We start from the raw sequence: 17,675 nt of genomic DNA, 5'->3' as shown, positions 1-17,675 counted from the left end.
TTTTTTTTTGGTACCGAGAATTGAACTCAGGACCTTGCTCTTGCCAGGCGGGCACTTGTGCCGCTGAGCTATATCCCCAGCCCTTATTGTACCTTTTGGATCTTATTTACTCTTTCAGTTTCTTACACTAGGGCGACAGTACGATGTTTACACGTGAGTCTGATTTATTTCACTTATGAGTATGGTCTCTAGTTGCATCCATTTACCTATAAAAGCCTCGAGTTTATCTTTCTTTATAGCTACTCCATTGTTTAAAAATACCACACCTTTTTTATACATAAGTAAACAACTCTTGACTCAGTTGATCATCTCTGCTATAAGTTGTTTTATGTTTAATTCATTTCTGCTTCTCTTTGCTCTTTGCCTTTAAAAAATATTTTGCTTTGCTTATTTTGTTGTTTTATTTTATTTTTTTTTCTTTTTTTGGTTTTTTTCTCCGGTACCGGGAACCGAACTCACGACCTTATGCTTGCCAGGCAGGCGTTTTTGCCGCTGAACTAAATCCCCAGCCCCTTATTTTGTTGTTTTAAAGACTTCTTTACGTGAAGAATTAGATTATTTTCTAATATCATTTGATGCCATATATTTTCCTATGTACTACTTACCTGTTTTCAGAATTTTAATATAATCCTTTCGTTTTGGTCATTTGATACCATAAATTTCTCTGTGTAGTTATTTATCTACTTTCAGAATTTAATATATAATCCTGTCTTTTTTGTGACTGTTTATTGTCTAAATTGCATTATGGCTAATTTTATTCTTTAACTCTTGCATTATTTAGAACTGTGTTTAAATTCCTTAACATTTAGATGCTTTCCTTTTTTAAAAGACTGATTTTGAGCTTAATTGTAGTAGGTCACACTGTGAGATTTGTGTGATACTAATTCTCTGGTTTTTTTTTGTTTTTGTTTTTGCTTTTGTTTTTGGAGACAAAGTCTTGCTGTGCCAGGCTGACCTTGAACTCACTGTGTAATTGAGGCTGGCCTTGAATTTGCTGCAATCCTCCTGCCTCAGCCTCCTGATTGAGTGCTGGGATTATAGGAATATTCGACCATGCCTGGCCTCTGATATTTTTAAAGACATTTTGTGGCCTAGTTAAGTGTTAATAAGTGCTCCATGTGTGCTTCATAAGAATGCATACTGGTTATAGTGTGTTCATATATCCATTAATTCTATTGCTCACCATCTTCTGTAGCTTTTTAGTAGCCTTTTCTTTCTTCTTTTTTTTGAGATAGGGTCTTGCTATGTAGTCCAGGCTGGCCCTGAGCTCACCATGTAGCCCAGCCTGCCCTCAAACTTACAGCATTCCGTCTGCCTCGGCATCCCAAGTGCTAGGATTACAAGCATACATCAGCACACCTGTTTTATTTATTTATTTATTTTTGTAATTTTTATTTTTTATATATTTTTTTATTCTGGTATCAGGAATCGAACTCATGACCTTGCGTTTGCCAGGCAGGCGCTGTGCCACTGAGCTAAATCCCCAGCCCCCAATTTTTGTAATTTTTAATCTGCCCAAATAATTAGTATTTTGGAGAGGAGAGGTGAAATCTTCTACTGGAAGAAAGGTTGAAAAATATCTATTATCTTGAATATGTCAGTGTTTCCTTAACAGTTTTCCTATCTGTGCTTTATTTATTCTGAGGGTATTTGTTGAAATTTATAGGAGTTTAAGATTTTGATATCACATTAATTAATTTAACCATTTATCCTTTGCCTAGTAATATCCTTTTTATCTTTAATAGTAATTTTTGTTACGAAGTATAATTTGTCTAATATTAATAGAATTATACCAGTTACCTTGTAGTTAGTATTTGAATGTTATTTCCTTTTCAATATTTTTACTTTCTACCTTTCAGTATCCTTATGTTTAAATGTATCTCTTGTAACCATTATGGCTAAGTTTTTAAAACTCTTGTTAGCTGGGCATGGTGGCACATATCTGTAATCCTAGTTACTTGGGAGGCTGAGGCAGGAGGATTGCAAGTTTGAGGTCAGCCTGGCCAATTTAGGCAGACCCTGTCTGAAAATAAAATATAAAAAGGAGTGAGGCATGATAGTGTGCATACCAGCACTTTGGGAAGCTAAGGCAGGAGCACTGCAAGTTTGAGGCCAACCCCAGCAATTTAGTGACTTAGCAAGATTCTTTATTTAAAATAGGGTCAGTGATTAGCTCAGTGTGAAAGCCCTGGGTTCAGTCTCCAGTACTGAACAAATGAACAAAACAAGACAAAACAAAGTAAAAAACCACAAACAACAACAACAAAACTCTACTCTTTCCACCTTAGTTTTTAACTGAGAAACTTAATTCTTTTCTGGTGTCTTATTATTCACATAATTGATCATCTTTCTTACTGTTTCACTGTGCTTTCTATTAACCTCACTTTTTCTGTGATTGTTCTATCACAGAAAATTGTATACTTGGAATTTTTTTCTCATGTCTTTTTAAAAAATTTTCTCCTATTATATCTTATTTTGGATTTTTTCTTATTTTTTTCTTCTTGATAATTAGATACACTATGCTTTTTTTAGTGATTATCTTATAATTTTTACCATGTAAACTTTAAAGTTAAGCCATTTTCTAGGGCTTCTTCTTCACAAATACAAGGATTTTAGAATATTTTAACTCTTGATACCTCCCTTCCAGCTTACCTGGTATCATTGTCCAGTATATACAGACAGTGCTTGTTTTTATTAACTTTTATTGTTACTGCTTTATCTTTTTTTTTTTTTTTTATTGTGGACCTTTCATCTGGGAATTTCCCTCTGCCTGATAATCACCTTTTAGAAACCAGTAAAGGTCTAGTTGGTATCAAGCTGCTTTTTAAAGTTTTAATTGGAAGATGCTTTTGTTGCCGTTTTTCTTTTAAGATACTTTTTGCTGTATGTATTCTATAGTGACATTTATTTCCTGTTATGGAAGATTACATTTAGTTCTCTACTCATTTCTATTTTTATTATTGTTTGTAGACAGCTAGCTAAAACATTTTTACAAAATTGTCTTATTGCTTCATATTCATCCTTTTGTCTTTGGTGATTGAAAGTTTCAGTACTGTGTTTTTATTTGTGGATTTCATCTTGTTTGGGGTTTGTTTGCCTCTGAAAATTAGGGAATTGTTGTCTTTGATCAGTTCTGAAAAACTCTGGAGCATTATTCTTTAAATTGCTTTTGTCCCATGCACTCTCCTATCTTTCTGGGACTTGGAAGGGTTGGATACTAGACCTTTTGGCTCTGTCCTTGGTTTCTTAACCTGTCTTTCATATTTTCTGTCTTTTTGCTTCTCTGTGATCTGAAACCAGACAAGATCGAGGTAGGTAAATATGGGAGGCAGATTTTTCCCAAGAGGCAAACACTGACATTAGATACAAAGTTTTGAGTCTAACCTACAGTAAGAGAGTTTCAAGTGAGATGTTTTCATTAAGACCAGACTCTTGAGGGATTAAACTGTACCATCTGGTCTCTGGGTAGATGCAAATACAGAAGCCATATGAATGAAAGTACCCTCAGTTTAAGGTCTAAGGATCCCCATATGTTAAGTTCAACTGTGTATGAACTCATTAACACAAAGAAATGAGCCAACATGAGTGAAAGAACAAATAGCAAACTTCGCATTTAGACATCTAGAGACTTTATATACTGGAATTTTTTGTTTAAACTTAAAATGTAATAACATGTTTGATTTTAGTTTATATTGGATCTAATTTTATTGTGACATAAGGACACTTTGGAGCATTGTAGTCTGCCATGTTGGAATAAGTGAAAGCCTCTGTAGTGGGATGTTTATACTTACTAGTTTATAATTAACTAAAACCTTGAAATGAGAGTTCAGCAGATTGTAAATTCTTAGGAGGTTTTTTTTTTTCTTTCTTTTTTTTTTTGAGATAGAGTCTTACTCTAACTCAGGCTGGCTGGCCTCGAACTCACGGCAGTCCTCCTGCTTCAGCCTCCTGGGTGCTGGGACTATAGGCATGTGCCATCATGCCTGGCCCTTAGGAGCTTTTTTGCAAAGCTTAAGAGCAGCTTCTTCTAGTTTTTGAAACCTAGTTATTCCTAAGGGCATTTGGTAAAGGGCATTTGGAAAAGAAAGCCTTCTAGAATAAGAAATTAGAATCAAATAATATATATATTATGTCATGATAAACTGGGTTTGGTATTGTTTTGTATTAGAAATGTATTATTATTGAGGGTCGGGATATAGCTCAATGGTAGAGTGCTTGGGTAACATGTGTAAAACCTTGAGTTTAAGCCGCAGCAGTGAAGAAAAAAAAAGAAATGTGTCAGCATTTTCCAGGACATTATATGTTCTTCTTTTTTTTCTTTTAGCTCACTTATCAATTATTCACCTTCCCTTTTGTTCCCTGGTATTTTCAGGCGTAACATTCATGGGATAAGCAAAGAAAAAATAACAAGAATGTTGGAACACTATCAGCGTTTTGTTTCGGTGCCAATAATCCTGAGTTCTTCGGTGCCAGATACAATTGAACGTATTGAGTTGTGTGCATATTCTTGTGAGGACAATAGTCCCAGGTAAGTTAAAATGCCTTGTTTACCAAAATTTATTTTAAAACATGTTTTTTTTTTTTTAAATGGTAACTTTCAGAGCTTATGAAATCTGTGCAATTAACTTTAAAAATAAGGTAGACTTTTATTATTTCGAAGTGTGTAGGTACAGTCTTATCTGGATTTAGCTGAGAATAAGTTAGCAAGAGAAGTGAAAGTTCATATGGGAGGCAGGAGAGTTTTTCATTGTGCTTTGGTTTTGTGCATGTGTGATTATACTATGAATGTACCTGTCTTTGTTCCAGTGTTTCCCTTACTTCCTTACTATTACTGTTTTGGTATCCATATTACTTCTTAGTTTTCTAAAGTTTTAGTGAAAAGCTTTTAAACTGGTATCATAAAAATTAATTATTCATAATTTACCAATACAAGTTATGAGCTATGGTTTCTTCGGAAGTTTACACTTTGGGAAAATACTTGTGCTAGTTAGCATGCTGTCACAAACAAAATACCTGAGACCTGAGATAACCAATGTATTAACAGAAAAGACTTATTTTGACTCACAGTTGTAGAGTTTCTCATCCACAATCACTTGGCTCAGTTGCTTTCACCTTTGGTGAGGCTGTGTAGCATGGCAGAAGCATGCGGCAGAGTGGAGCCACTTACTTTGTGTCCAGGAAGCAAAAGAGAGGAAGAGGTAGGCCCTTTTAAGGGTGTACCCACAGTGACCTGCAGACTTTCTGCGAGGTCCTCCCTCTCAAAGCTGTCACCCCTCCTGGGAGCACCACCCAGAGGACCAAGACTTTGACTCATGGGTCTTTGGAGGACACTAGTTCAAACCATGCAGTAGTAATTCTATAGAGTATTTAGAACACATAAAAAATTGAATAAATAAATTAATAAATAAGAATCAATATATTTTGAGGTCTGAAGTGCCATATTTTTTTGATGGTAAGGGATGAGAAGCTTTGTTAAAAAGGAATTGAGAGTGGGGTAGAGAAAATTTATAAATGCTTTTTTACTGAGAAGCAGTGATCCAAAGTGATTAAGAGCATGGGCTTGAGTTATATGTCTGGGTTCAAATCCCAAATCTTTGGAATCTTTGACAAGTTACAGAATCTCTCTATAGTTCAGCTCATTACTAAAATGTCAGTAATATACTCTGCTCCTAAGGAGGTCATAAAGGTTATGAAGTAAGACTGTGAAAGACTTAGAGTAACATCTTGCACATGAAAAACTTTAACTTTAGATGTGATTTCACTTAGGAAGTCTTCATGGAAGAATTGGGATTTTGAGAGTTCTTAGAATAAAGAAAGAAAGACAGATGAGTTGACAAATTGAATAAAGAAAAAACACTGAACTTGAAAGTATAATGATTGTGCAGAAGTGCTCTGAATCTGAAATTAACATCCAGAAAGTTTTTAAACGTTTAGCAAATGACATCTTAAGTGAGAGCTCTTTCCCCCTTCTCTCATTTATCTTAATCATGCAAATCATGTTGATTGGTTCTTTGTGACTTTGTACATGAAGCTTCCTTTTCACAAGTGGTGGATAGATACAGGAGTAGACCCATGGTTAAGCTATGCTTATATAGGTTTGAAAGAAGTGAAGGAAGTGATATCCTGCTCTAGGGAGAAATTCAGTCTTAGCTTTCTTATTTAATGTGTACTGAACACCTTAACTGAAAAACTAATGTTTCCTTTTCAATTAAAAAAAGTTTGCCTTATATATGCCAAGTATTAAGCTAGATGTTGACATTACAACAAGGGAATTGAACCCAGGGCCTTGCACATGCTAGGCAAACACTCTACTAGTGAACTATGTATCACTGAGCTATGTATGCCACATACTTTTACAATTTTAATGTAGTTTTTTAAAAAAGAATACGTGTTAAGTATACATGGTAAGCTGCATAGTTCTTTAATTTAAATCATAGTATTAATGGCAACATTGAGAGACTTTATTATAATATTTTTAAAAAACATTTTGCAGCCCAAGAGACAATGAAGACAATACCTCTGAAAAAGAAGAAAATGTTTTATCCTCATATTTGCAGCACCTAGAGTTCGCTGAAGAGAAGGGTCGTGAAGTGACTGAAGAAACCTTATTACCAGCAAATGTTACATGTCTTCCTCATGCAGATTCAAACAAAGGAGGGGAAGAAATAAGTGGTATGAATCATAGCACTCAGAGTGCTTTCATGAAGGAAGTTCCACACATGTGTCTTTCTGACTCTGAAAACAAAGTTCAAGCAATGGACAAGAGGGAAAAAAAAGAGGAAGTAGCAGTGACCTCTGGGAAGGAATGGACTGAAACCCCTTCAGATAGTCCTATAGAGAGAGTATCACCAACTTTTTGCTGCGGGGAAAATAATCAGGAAGAATTTGATTTTGCAAACAGTGTACCATTTCAAAATGAAAAGTCTTCACATGGTGAAATATTAGAAGAAAGAATCACAGTAAAGAAAAAAGCTGTTGAGAAACAAAAAAGCAAGTCACCTGTGGAAAAATTTCCAAGACATGAACTTTCAAATTTTGTTGGTGATTGGCCAGTTGATAAACCTATTGGTCAGAGGACGAAAAGGAACCGAAAAACTGAAAATTCTTCATCTGTACAAAGTGACAAAAAGTATAATTGCCCACAGTCGTGCAGAGCATTAGATCATAGCGTACCTGTGAGTATGTATCCTATCCAGGAGCAAGGATCTTCATGTGAAAGTGCAGAGGATGGCAGGAAATCACAGTGTGATGATCCTTCAGAATTCCTCAGTAGCTGTAAATATGGTACTTATAAAAATACTGAAGAGAACTCATTCAGCATCATGGGTGACTGGCCATGTTATTCTTTAGCTCAGAGAGAACACAGATCAAGAATGCCAAAGGCTGATACAAGTGAACCCAACCTAGAATTTGGAACTGATAACAATACAAATGAAATGTCCTTGTACACAGCACATGAGGCCTGTTGGGGCACAAGCCCTGAAGAATTAAAAATGTTGGGTAGCTCCACTCTACAGAGTTCTGAGATGGCCAGTGAAATGACCCATGAGAATCAGACTTACTTAAGTACACAGATTCCTGGGCAACGCACATTGCCTCTTTCTTTTCCCACCAGTGTAGCAGCAGCTTCTGGAGTACTAGGGCCACAAACTTTAGCTAAGTTTCCAGGGGAAAGGTCTAAAAGAGGCGCTGAAATAGAAGTAGGCACAGGTACCCAGACTGAACCACAGGATTTTGCCCTCTTATGGAAAATAGAAAGGAATAAAATCAGAGTTTCAGATTCTGTCAAAATGTTAACAGGAAGATTAGATGGATTTAAACCAAAAGCTTTCAGTATTAACACAAAAGCAAATGTTCAACAAACAATTCCATATAGGGTAATGTATGATAAAAGCACATATGTTGAGGAAGATGAGCTTACCAGTATTAATGAATCTGAAAATCTTGACATTCTGTGTAAACTATTTGGATTCTTTTCATTAGAAGCCCTGAAAGACTTATATGAGAGGTGTAATAAAGATATTATTTGGACTACAAGCCTTCTGTTGGACTCTGATACTAAATTATGTGAGGATACAGAATTTGAGAATTTCCAGAAACCATGTGATGAACCACAATTTGGGCCATTTTCTCTGGGATCTGATTTGAAGGAAGTAATTAGCCAAAAAGGAACCGTAGAGGATTCTAATTCTTCTGTGCCAGAGTTTCATGGAATTAGCACCAATAATAGTAATGCACAGCCTACCTGTGATGCAGAAAAGGGAAACTCAGAGCAGGCAGAGGTACAAGGTATAACCCTTGAAAACCTTGAATTAGTACGTACATTTCCTAATGCTACTGCAGGTGTAAAGAGTAATAATGAAGTACTTCCTAACAGTCAGGCAGAATTTTCAGACTTATGTATCTTTGAGCAGTCTCCTCCAACTGTTCTAAAATCTCCTAACCCCAGTGATGTAAGTGAAATGGAGAATAGTCTAGTAGCCACGGAGATTGGAGATGGTATACATTCATCTTTAAATTTGTCTGAGACTCCAAACTCTGTAGCAAGCTTTTCAGATCTTGAATTAAATGAAGAAGTTCATTTTACTGAGACTTTGGAAATAAAGAAAAATGAAAATCTTCTAAAGGACTATGAGAAATTTGCAAGCACAGAAGAATTTATGAATGAAGATGAACAGGAAATGGAGAAAATTCTAATGGCAGGAAGTAGTTTGTCAGCTGGAGTTAGTGAACAAGATAAAACTGAGATATTGAATCCCACACCAGTGATGGCCAAATCTTTGACCGTAGACTGCCTGGAATTGGTATTACCCCCTGAACTGGCTTTTCAACTTAATGAATTATTTGGTCCAGTTGGTATTGACTCAGGTAAGAAAAAAGTAAATTATCTACAGGTGTATCAGTTATGAAATTATTTCACATGTTAAGAAATGTAAAAGTAATTTGCATTGCCTCATTTCACATAGTACTATGACACGGTTTGTTTCTAGAGTACTTTTTAAAAATGTAATTGAAGTAGATTCTACTATATGTTGTTTTTAATCCATCCTGTGTACATATTTAAAGCTTGCTTTATTATTTACCTCACACTTGTTTGTACACATGAACTCTTTATATCATCTTCGTGCCAGCATTAATCCTTGCTCGGTAGCATGGTGCACACTTGTAATCTCAGCTACCTGAAGGCTGAGGCAGGAGAATTGCAAGTTTGAGTCCATCCTGGGCAATTTAGTGAGAACTTGTCTCAAAATAAAATTTAAAAAGGACTGTGGCTGTAACAGTGTGGTAGAGCCCTTGCCTAGCATGAGGAAAACCATGGTTTGCTCCCAAGAACTGGGAAAGAAATCATAGACCAGCCTTATTGAAAGGCCTCAACTAATATAAATGAATCAGTTAAATGTAGACTAAAAATGAATAACTTAGGTTTATTTTGAAGTTTTGTATAATTATACCAGTTAAGTAGTTTGAAAATAAAGGGATATAGCATAAAAATATTCCAGGAAATGTAGTAAATAGAAACATAAATTAGTAATTAATAATGCAAATTAGTTGTACAGTGCATATGGTTTTCTGCAAATGTATGATGAGTAATGATTATACTTTTCTTTTTCTTCTCTTCACAAGGGTCTCTAACAGTTGAGGATTGTGTGGTTCACATAGATCTGAATCTGGCTAAAGTGATTCATGAGAAATGGAAAGAATCTGTAATGGTTGGTGGCTTCTTTTTATGAAGAGCTCCTTTTATGTCTGTTTTATCACCACTGCTTTGCAGTAAAATCCACTGTGTTATATGAATAAGTTCTACTGCATTTTGACTTTGAAAGAGAATGAAATTTTACCAGTTATGAATTTACCAACTGGATGTAGTGGCACATGCCTGTAATCCCAGTACTCAAAAGGCTGAGACAAGAGCATTTCCCTGAGTGTGAGGCCAGCCTGGACTATAACATGAATTCAAGACCAGCCTGAACTACACAGTGAGACCCTCTCTCAAAAAGCCAAAAAAAACCCAAACAAACAAAAACAAAAAATGTTTACTAATTGTTTTTGTTTTTTCAGTATTTGAAGTATTGCCAGACTGACCAAATTATATAATTTGCAACAACGGTTGTGATGATTAAAATTCCTAAACAGTGAATTTTTCCCTCCTTAAAAGTGTACAGTGCAGCTCAGCATGATGTTGTCCTCCTATAATGCTAGCACTTGGGAGGCTGAGGCAGGAAGATCACTCTGAGCTACATAGTGAGTTCAAGGCCAGCCTGGGCTGTGTAGCAAGATCCTCTCAAAAAAGAAAAAAAATATTGCAATGGTCATTAATTAAATTTCTAAAATGTTTTTTGAAATGCCTCATATAAGATCTCCATAAGAAGAAAAATATATACATGTAGTTATAATTTCATTTATCTAACTTTATTTTACTTAGATTTAGTAAGAGTTATTTACAGTTATATAAGAGGAAATGGCAGGGCATGGTGGCACATACCTGTATAATCCCAGCACTGGGGAGGTGGAGGCAGAAGGATCACTGAGTTTGAGGCCAGCCTGGGCTACAGAAGTGAGTTCGAGGCCAGCCTAAACTACATAGTGAGACCCTATTTTAAAAAGAAGAAATAAACAAAAAATCAAAAAAAAAAAATCAAAGAAAAAGAGGAAATGATTTCTAGAGAAAAACAATATAACCTGCAACCTTATTTACTGATGTGCCCTCCTTTGCCCATTCTTTGCTTTTTATTTGTGTTCAGGAGCGACAGAGACAAGAGGAATTGTCTTGTGGCAAGTGTATGCAAGGTAACGCACATACTTTTACTTCTATTGTTCTTACCTTGATGTTGAAACTTGGCATATGTTTTAACTCATTCTAAATATACTTCCACAAAATACGTTACTCATGAACTTTGATTTGCAAATTAAGATTCTTTAGAAATACTTGAATTGTAATATAAAGCAAAAACTTAAGGGTGGAAAAACGAACCCTATCTATTTCATATATTTATTTAATCATCATGAGTGCTTTGGAACACCTAAAGTGTGCTGTCTGATACATACGATACACACAATCAAAATGTTTCCTGTTAAGGTTTTGTGCTGTATGAAAGAAAACTTTTAGGGCCAGGGGTAGTATAGCTCAGCAGCACAAGTGCCTACCTGGCAAGCACAAGGTCCCAAGTTCTATTTGTGGTACTAAAAACAAACAAAAAACTTTTGAATTGAAAGAAACAGTGTTTATGTGTTTGAAAGCATTTTTGAATTACTACTGTGCTTTTCAAAAAATTTATTGATATCAGTATTACTGATAAAATCAGCCTGCTTTTTGGTTCTTCCTTTCAACCTGAAAATACTAGATGTCGTCTCTTAGACAGTGTTGTTCTCAGTGAGGACCCTAGGCAATCTCCTCTCTTCCCCCTTCCCTCCCCTTCCCTCCCCTTCCCTCCCTGTTTATTGTGTTTCCAGTGAGTTATAGATTTGCCAAAACACTGATCCTCTCAGTTCTTTAGTTGGCTGGACAGAGCTGACAAGAGCCATTCCAGTTTCTTACTTCTCACTAGCTATATCTTCTGTTTACCAGTGTCCTTAACGTACGTCACCATTTTTCTGTCAATGTGATATGAAAAAGAATGAGAGGAACTGAGTTATTTTACAGTTATACCCAGATCATTGATCATTTAAAATATTCCTACATTTATACATATACGTTCTTGTGTGCAATTATGTGAAAATGTATTTTGAAATTTCAGAGTTGTGTTATATTTACAAATCCAAAAGCTAAAAACTGAGTTTTCTTGGTTTCTTTGAGGTAGTTGTAAAAGTGAGTAACTTTTAGTTTGTATATTATTTGTTGAAGATATGACACTATTTATATTGCTCTTCTAGATCCTTCCTTGGTTGGAAATACTGGTCTCAATAATCCTGAACAAAAATCATTTCAGAAAACAGGTAGAAAATTACTGAGGACTTTAGCAGCACCTGAAATGCTGCCCTTCTTGGATCATTGGAATACTCACACTAAAAAAGTATCACTCAGAGAAATCATGTCAGAAGAAATTGCCTTACAGGAAAAGCATGATTTGGTATGAGTCAGTACAAATATTAAACTGTTGTTTTTGACTGTAGTTAATTGTATTTGCTTACTTTGTGATGTTCATTTAATTCTGTGTTTCCTAATCTAGAATCCGTATTTAACCTGGTTGAAGTTAATGTTACAATTGAGATTTTTGTATTTGGAGACAGAGTCTTACTATGCAGTTCAGACTGGCCTTGAACTGACTATGTAGCCCATGCTGGCCTTGAACTCATGGCTGGCATCCTCCTGCCTCAGCTTCCTAGGTGCTGGTATTACAGGCAAACGTGACCATACCCATTTGAAAAATGTTTTTGGTGCAGTCTGAAGTTGGAGGTTTTTGCTTTTAGGTAGTTGATATTCTAATAATAATCCTTCTACATTATATTTGTGTTGTCTTAGATTTAATTTTGAAGGTGATTAATGTGCATTTAATTTTGAAAGTGATTAATGTGCATCTGTCTTCTAATATTTACCTTTTTTTTTTTTTTTTTATTCATGGTCTTGCTATCTAATGCAGGCTGGCTTTGGGCTTGTGGTGATCTTCTGCCTCAGCCTCCCTTGTGCTGGGATTACAGGCATGTGCCACCATGCCCAGCTACCTCTGATTTTTTTAATGTTAGAAAAACATGAAAGAAATCTTTTATTTAAAGATAAATTCATACATAAATTAGAAGTATGAATTGTTCATCTTGCTATTAAACATGTGTCCATCTTTGAAACAATTTTTTTAGAAAATTTGAGAAACTTAATGGATTTGAATTTTAAAAATTATGCTTTTTCAGTTGGGTGTGGTGGCGCACGCCTGTAATCTCAGCACTTGGGAGGCTGAGGCAGGAGGATCGTTGGAAGTTTGAGACCAGCCTGGGTTACAAAGTGAGCTCAAGGCCAGCCTGAACTGCATAGTGAGACCCTGTCTCAAAAAAGACAAAAAAAAAAAAAAAAAAAAAAAAAAAAATTATGCTTTTTCTAACTTCAGTTAAGTTAAAATAGAAACCTTACTTTTATTTCTTATTTTGACTTATTTTTATTTCTTTATTTCTTATTTTCTTCATATTAAGCATATGAAGCCACAAGTGAATTTGGTTTCTTTTGCATTTTTTCTCATCTTTTAGTTCTGAAACTTAATATTAAAGAAGTTCAAAATCAAAATGGAAAAGAGCTTAAAAGTTATTAGTCCACTTCTTAAGGGACAAAAGTAATTCCTAATAGTTTAAAATGCATATCTTAGATGGTAATCTTAAGCTGTTTTTCACTCTTTCTTACTCATTTGGTTGTAATATATAGAATTGGGGCGTAGAAAGAATGATGTGATTCTTCATATTTATTTTTTCTAGTTATCTTGTTAATTAAATTGGTAATGTACTACCAGTCCCATCTTCGCACGCTTACATAATCAAGGAACAATCAAGTAGCAGTGTTGTATAATCTAAGTGTTGTTTCAGATACCCTTCTTAATCTACGTGTGCAATTAACATGTAAGAAGGATTTTCTTAGTATAAATAAGGAATGCCTAATAACATTTCTGCTCATATGGTTAACTACTTTTTCCTGTAATTCCCTTTTCCACTATAAATTTACCTTTACAACCCTAACCTGTTTTTCAGTCCCTTAATGTAATGAGCAAGAGTGCATCTTTTGACTTCACAATTTTGGGCACTTTTTTTCTGTCAGTGATAATTTGCTGTTAGAAGCTGGACGACTTAGTCTCAAGGAGACTTTAGATAGATCTTAGTAGAATTTCTTAGTGTTTTCTCTTTGCTCTTTGTGTCCAGAGGAGAAATACATTTGGTATACTTTTTAAACAAGCAACATAAAACAGATTTTATGTATGATATATTCATGGAATAGTTTAAGATGATTAAGGACATGGGCTTTCAGTTCATTGAGGAGATGTTAGAATTTGTATTTGAGAAACTCTGGGGCCTGGTAGACTGCTATAGTAAAACTGACCATTGACTTTTTAAAAAATAAATTCAGGTTATAATGCATATTTTAAATAAAATATGAGATACCTAAATTCTTGAGGTGGCTTTTTTCCATCACCCTAGTGATGTGTTCAGTTTTGTCAGTCCTTTTTCCTGGTCAGATTTTCACGTACTGTTCTTTTCTTTTAGTAGTTTGGTGCTATCAATGGCTTCAAAACAAATATGTTATTTGGGTTATTTAGGGTTACTGTAATTTTTAAAGTTAGAAAATTTCAGAGTCATCTTTATTGTTATATTTTCAATGTTTAGGAGCAGAAAATACTCAGTTGCATCTCAGGGTGGGCAATGTTAGAAGCCACTGAAGTCACTTCACTAATGTTTACCATAATTCTGGGTTAGAATTAAAATAGCGTATTTTAGGAAAGTTCTTTTGGCTTGGCAGTGTTAGGTTGGCAGATCCAAATATGAATTGTGAAAAATAATAACAATTTTTATAGTTATTTTGAAGTAATTATGTTTGTGAAAAATAATTATGAATTCTAAGATTTTTCTGTGAGCCTGATTTGCAACTTATTTGTACATTGTAGTTTCTTCCCATTGAGGAAAAAATGTTTTTCAGGATATTGTTCACAGCATCAGACAGTGTCTCTTTTATGAAGACCCATGGGAGAAAATTCTCTCAGTCCTCAGTATCAGAAAAGCTGTACTTCTGAACAGCTGGTTTGTTTTTATTTTGTGGATGCTGAGAGTCTTTTTCTTCTTTGCTTTGGACACTAAGAGACTCAGAAATAAATTTGTGGTCTATCTTTAGCAATCATACAGGGTTTTGTGGTATTGATATATATACTAATTTTTCTTGCTAGCTTTATTTTCTCTAATCTCCATCTTCATTTATTTATATCCTGTTTATATGTACAGTCATGTATTGATTCATGATCAAGGGTAGTATTCTTGGAAATTTATCATTAGGCAATTTTGTCATTGTGTGAACATCAGAGTATACTTAGGCAAGCCTGGATAGTATAACCTATAGTTTAGCCAGATTTACTGATGTGTATATGCAGTCAGCCATTGACTGAAACATTGTTATGTGGTATATGACTGTATATATCTCTTCATACTTTAATATGAATGTATGGAATGTGTATGTGTGCATATATTTGTATATACATGCACACACATTTGTATATGTTTGTATGTATATATATGAGCAATTTCAAATACTTTACGAAAATGAGACATACCTAAATAGTGTGAGAATACTTAACACTACTTATTTTAGCCTTTAATCAAAGAAAGTCTGTGAGTGCTTATAAATTAATATTTTTTGCAATAGCTATGCTTTTGATTAGCTATGTTAGTATTTTAAGTTTCATCTTAAAGAGTGATTTTTGTGTTTTTATTTTAGAAAAGGGAGACACTTATGTTTGTAAAAGATTGTGCCACTAAACTAAAGGAGAAGCAGCTCTTTAAGATGTTTCCAGCCATTGATCGAAATTTTCTGATGGACATTTTCAAGGATCACAAGTGAGTGCTGAAGGATTGATTGTTTGTATTTTCTGTTAGGATGTCGCTGAAAGGATATGGCAAACAATCTCTGATGTTTATTTTTCTGATAAAAGTTATATAAGCAGTTCAAATGCAGTATACATGGTGAGTAGTTTCTTTCAGTTCATGTTCCTCACATATATGCTAATATCTGTGCATACATGTGTACTGTGAGCTTTTGTGTATGTATATGCATATACATTTCATCAGATCATATTCTTATTTTATGTGCTGATTTTGTAGTTTTGCTGGGATTTTCTTATCTGTACATAATGACTTGTTCTTTTTCAAGTGTACAGAGTGTTCCACAGTAAGAAAGTACCATCATTTATTTAAACATGTCTCTAATTGTGGAGTATCTTTTTTTTTGAGACAGGGTCTTGCTATGTAGTTCAGGCTGGCCTTTAAAGTACTGTCTAGCCCAGGCTAACCTTGAACTTGTAGCAGTCTTCCTGCCTCAGCCTCCCAAGTGCTGAGATTATAGGCATGCACCACCATGCCTGACTGTGCAGTTTTTAACTGTAAGAAAAACTGGTAACTATGTTATAGTGAGCATCCTTGGGTACATATCTTTGTATATATTGGTGAATGCTGTTGTAAGATAGTGCCTAGAAGTGAGATTATTGGTTTATAGAGTGTATACATTGAAAACTTTTATAACTAATGCCAAACTTCCTTTAATAAAAGCTGTGTGTATTAGTTATATGGTTATATGCACTAAAGAGTGTAACCTTCCTGGATATTAGGAATTAAAAAAATGGTTTTGTCCATCTGGTAGGAAAAATGATATACTACTATAAATTTCTATTTTCCTGATTGCTAACAAGGTGGCTTTTTTTACATTTCTTTTCCTACCAATTACGCACTTACATTTGCCTATTTTTCTGTTGGTTCTTTCTCTTTCTAGTTTTGTGACACTCTTTATGTATTATGTATAGTTATTTTTGTCTGTTAAGATAGGTTACAATTATTTTTCCTGCTATGATACTAATCTCTTAACTTGGTATAGTCTCTTTGGGCATAGGTATCTTTTAATTCATATATGTAGCAGCAAGTCTTTTCCTTCATTGTTTTTGTGTTTTATGTCTTACTTAGGAAGTCTTTTCTATCCCAACATTATAAAAATATTTTTAGGTTTTTTTTTTGTCTTTTTGAGACAGGGTGTTACTATGCAGTTCATGCTGGCCTTGTGCACACTTTGTAGGCCAGGCTGGTCTCAAACTTGCAACTATCCTCCTGCCTCGGCTTCCCAGTGCTGGGATTACAGGCATGTGTCACCACGCCCAGCTCTTTAGTATTTTTAATAGCTAAATTGTTTTTCTCTACCTTACATTTTTATGTGTGTGGTATGAAGTAGAGATTTATAAATGAGGTGGCAGTTTTCCAAATAACTGAATGAACGGATCATCTTTATGCATTCATGTAAAATATAACTAGCTATTTGTTAGGTCTTTTTTTTTTTTTTTTTTTTTTGGGACAGGGTCTCGCTATGCAGTTCAGGCTGGCCTTGAGCTCACTTTGTAGCCCACCCTGGTCTCGAACTTTCAACGATCCTCCTGCCTCAGCCTCCCGAGTGCTGGGATTATAGTTGTGTGCCACTATTTGTTAGGTCTTGAATTGCCACAATATTGTTTTAAATTATTATAGTGGTATAGTGCATCTTGATGTTTATTAGGAACAGTTCTATTTAGTTTGACTAATACATACTTTTTTTTTTTTTTTTTTTTTTTTTTCCAGTACTGGGAATCAAACTCAGGATCTCATGCTTGCCAGGCAAGCGCTGTGCCGCTGAGCTAAATCCCCAGCCCAGTGCATACTTTTTGATCATACGTTTTTTCTTAACATCTTGGTTTAGCAAGAATTAAAGATACTTTATGGAATCTTTTGAGAGTATGTGTTTTGAACTTGGTTAATATATTATTGTATCCATCACAATAATAGATTTCTGGAATAATACCTGCTTTATCCTGAGTTTTGGTTTTTTTTCTTTAATGATGTGGTATAGTTCTTGATTTACTAATTCATTAGAATTTTTGTAACAATTAAATGAAGTTTTGGTCTGTAAGTTTTCTGTTCTTTGCTATTTTTGTCAGATTTTGGTTTCAGGGATTTATTTGGTGTCAGATAAGACTGCCGTTTTT

At 34.7% G+C, this 17,675-nt stretch overlaps 1 protein-coding gene across 7 annotated transcripts in view; it reads left to right on the top strand.

Annotated features, from left to right (window-relative positions):
- The window catches only part of N4bp2 (NEDD4 binding protein 2), a 140,696-nt gene that overhangs the window by 97,135 nt on the left and 25,886 nt on the right, over positions 1–17,675 (top strand). For all 7 annotated transcript variants that reach the window (XM_013518097.1, XM_013518095.1, XM_013518094.1 and 4 more), the window contains 6 exons: positions 4,373–4,528; positions 6,494–8,868; positions 9,625–9,710; positions 10,743–10,788; positions 11,872–12,068; positions 15,395–15,513. In XM_013518097.1, coding sequence (XP_013373551.1) covers positions 4,373–4,528; positions 6,494–8,868; positions 9,625–9,710; positions 10,743–10,788; positions 11,872–12,068; positions 15,395–15,513 — 2,979 coding nt within the window. The remainder of the gene's footprint in view (positions 1–4,372; positions 4,529–6,493; positions 8,869–9,624; positions 9,711–10,742; positions 10,789–11,871; positions 12,069–15,394; positions 15,514–17,675) is intronic.

Source organism: Chinchilla lanigera, unplaced genomic scaffold, assembly GCF_000276665.1.
Source record: "Chinchilla lanigera isolate Chin_1 unplaced genomic scaffold, ChiLan1.0 scaffold00042, whole genome shotgun sequence".
Lineage (NCBI taxonomy): Eukaryota > Metazoa > Chordata > Mammalia > Rodentia > Chinchillidae > Chinchilla > Chinchilla lanigera.
The sequence above is the reverse complement of the archived record's forward strand: the minus strand, read 5'-3'. Positions and strand labels throughout refer to the sequence as shown.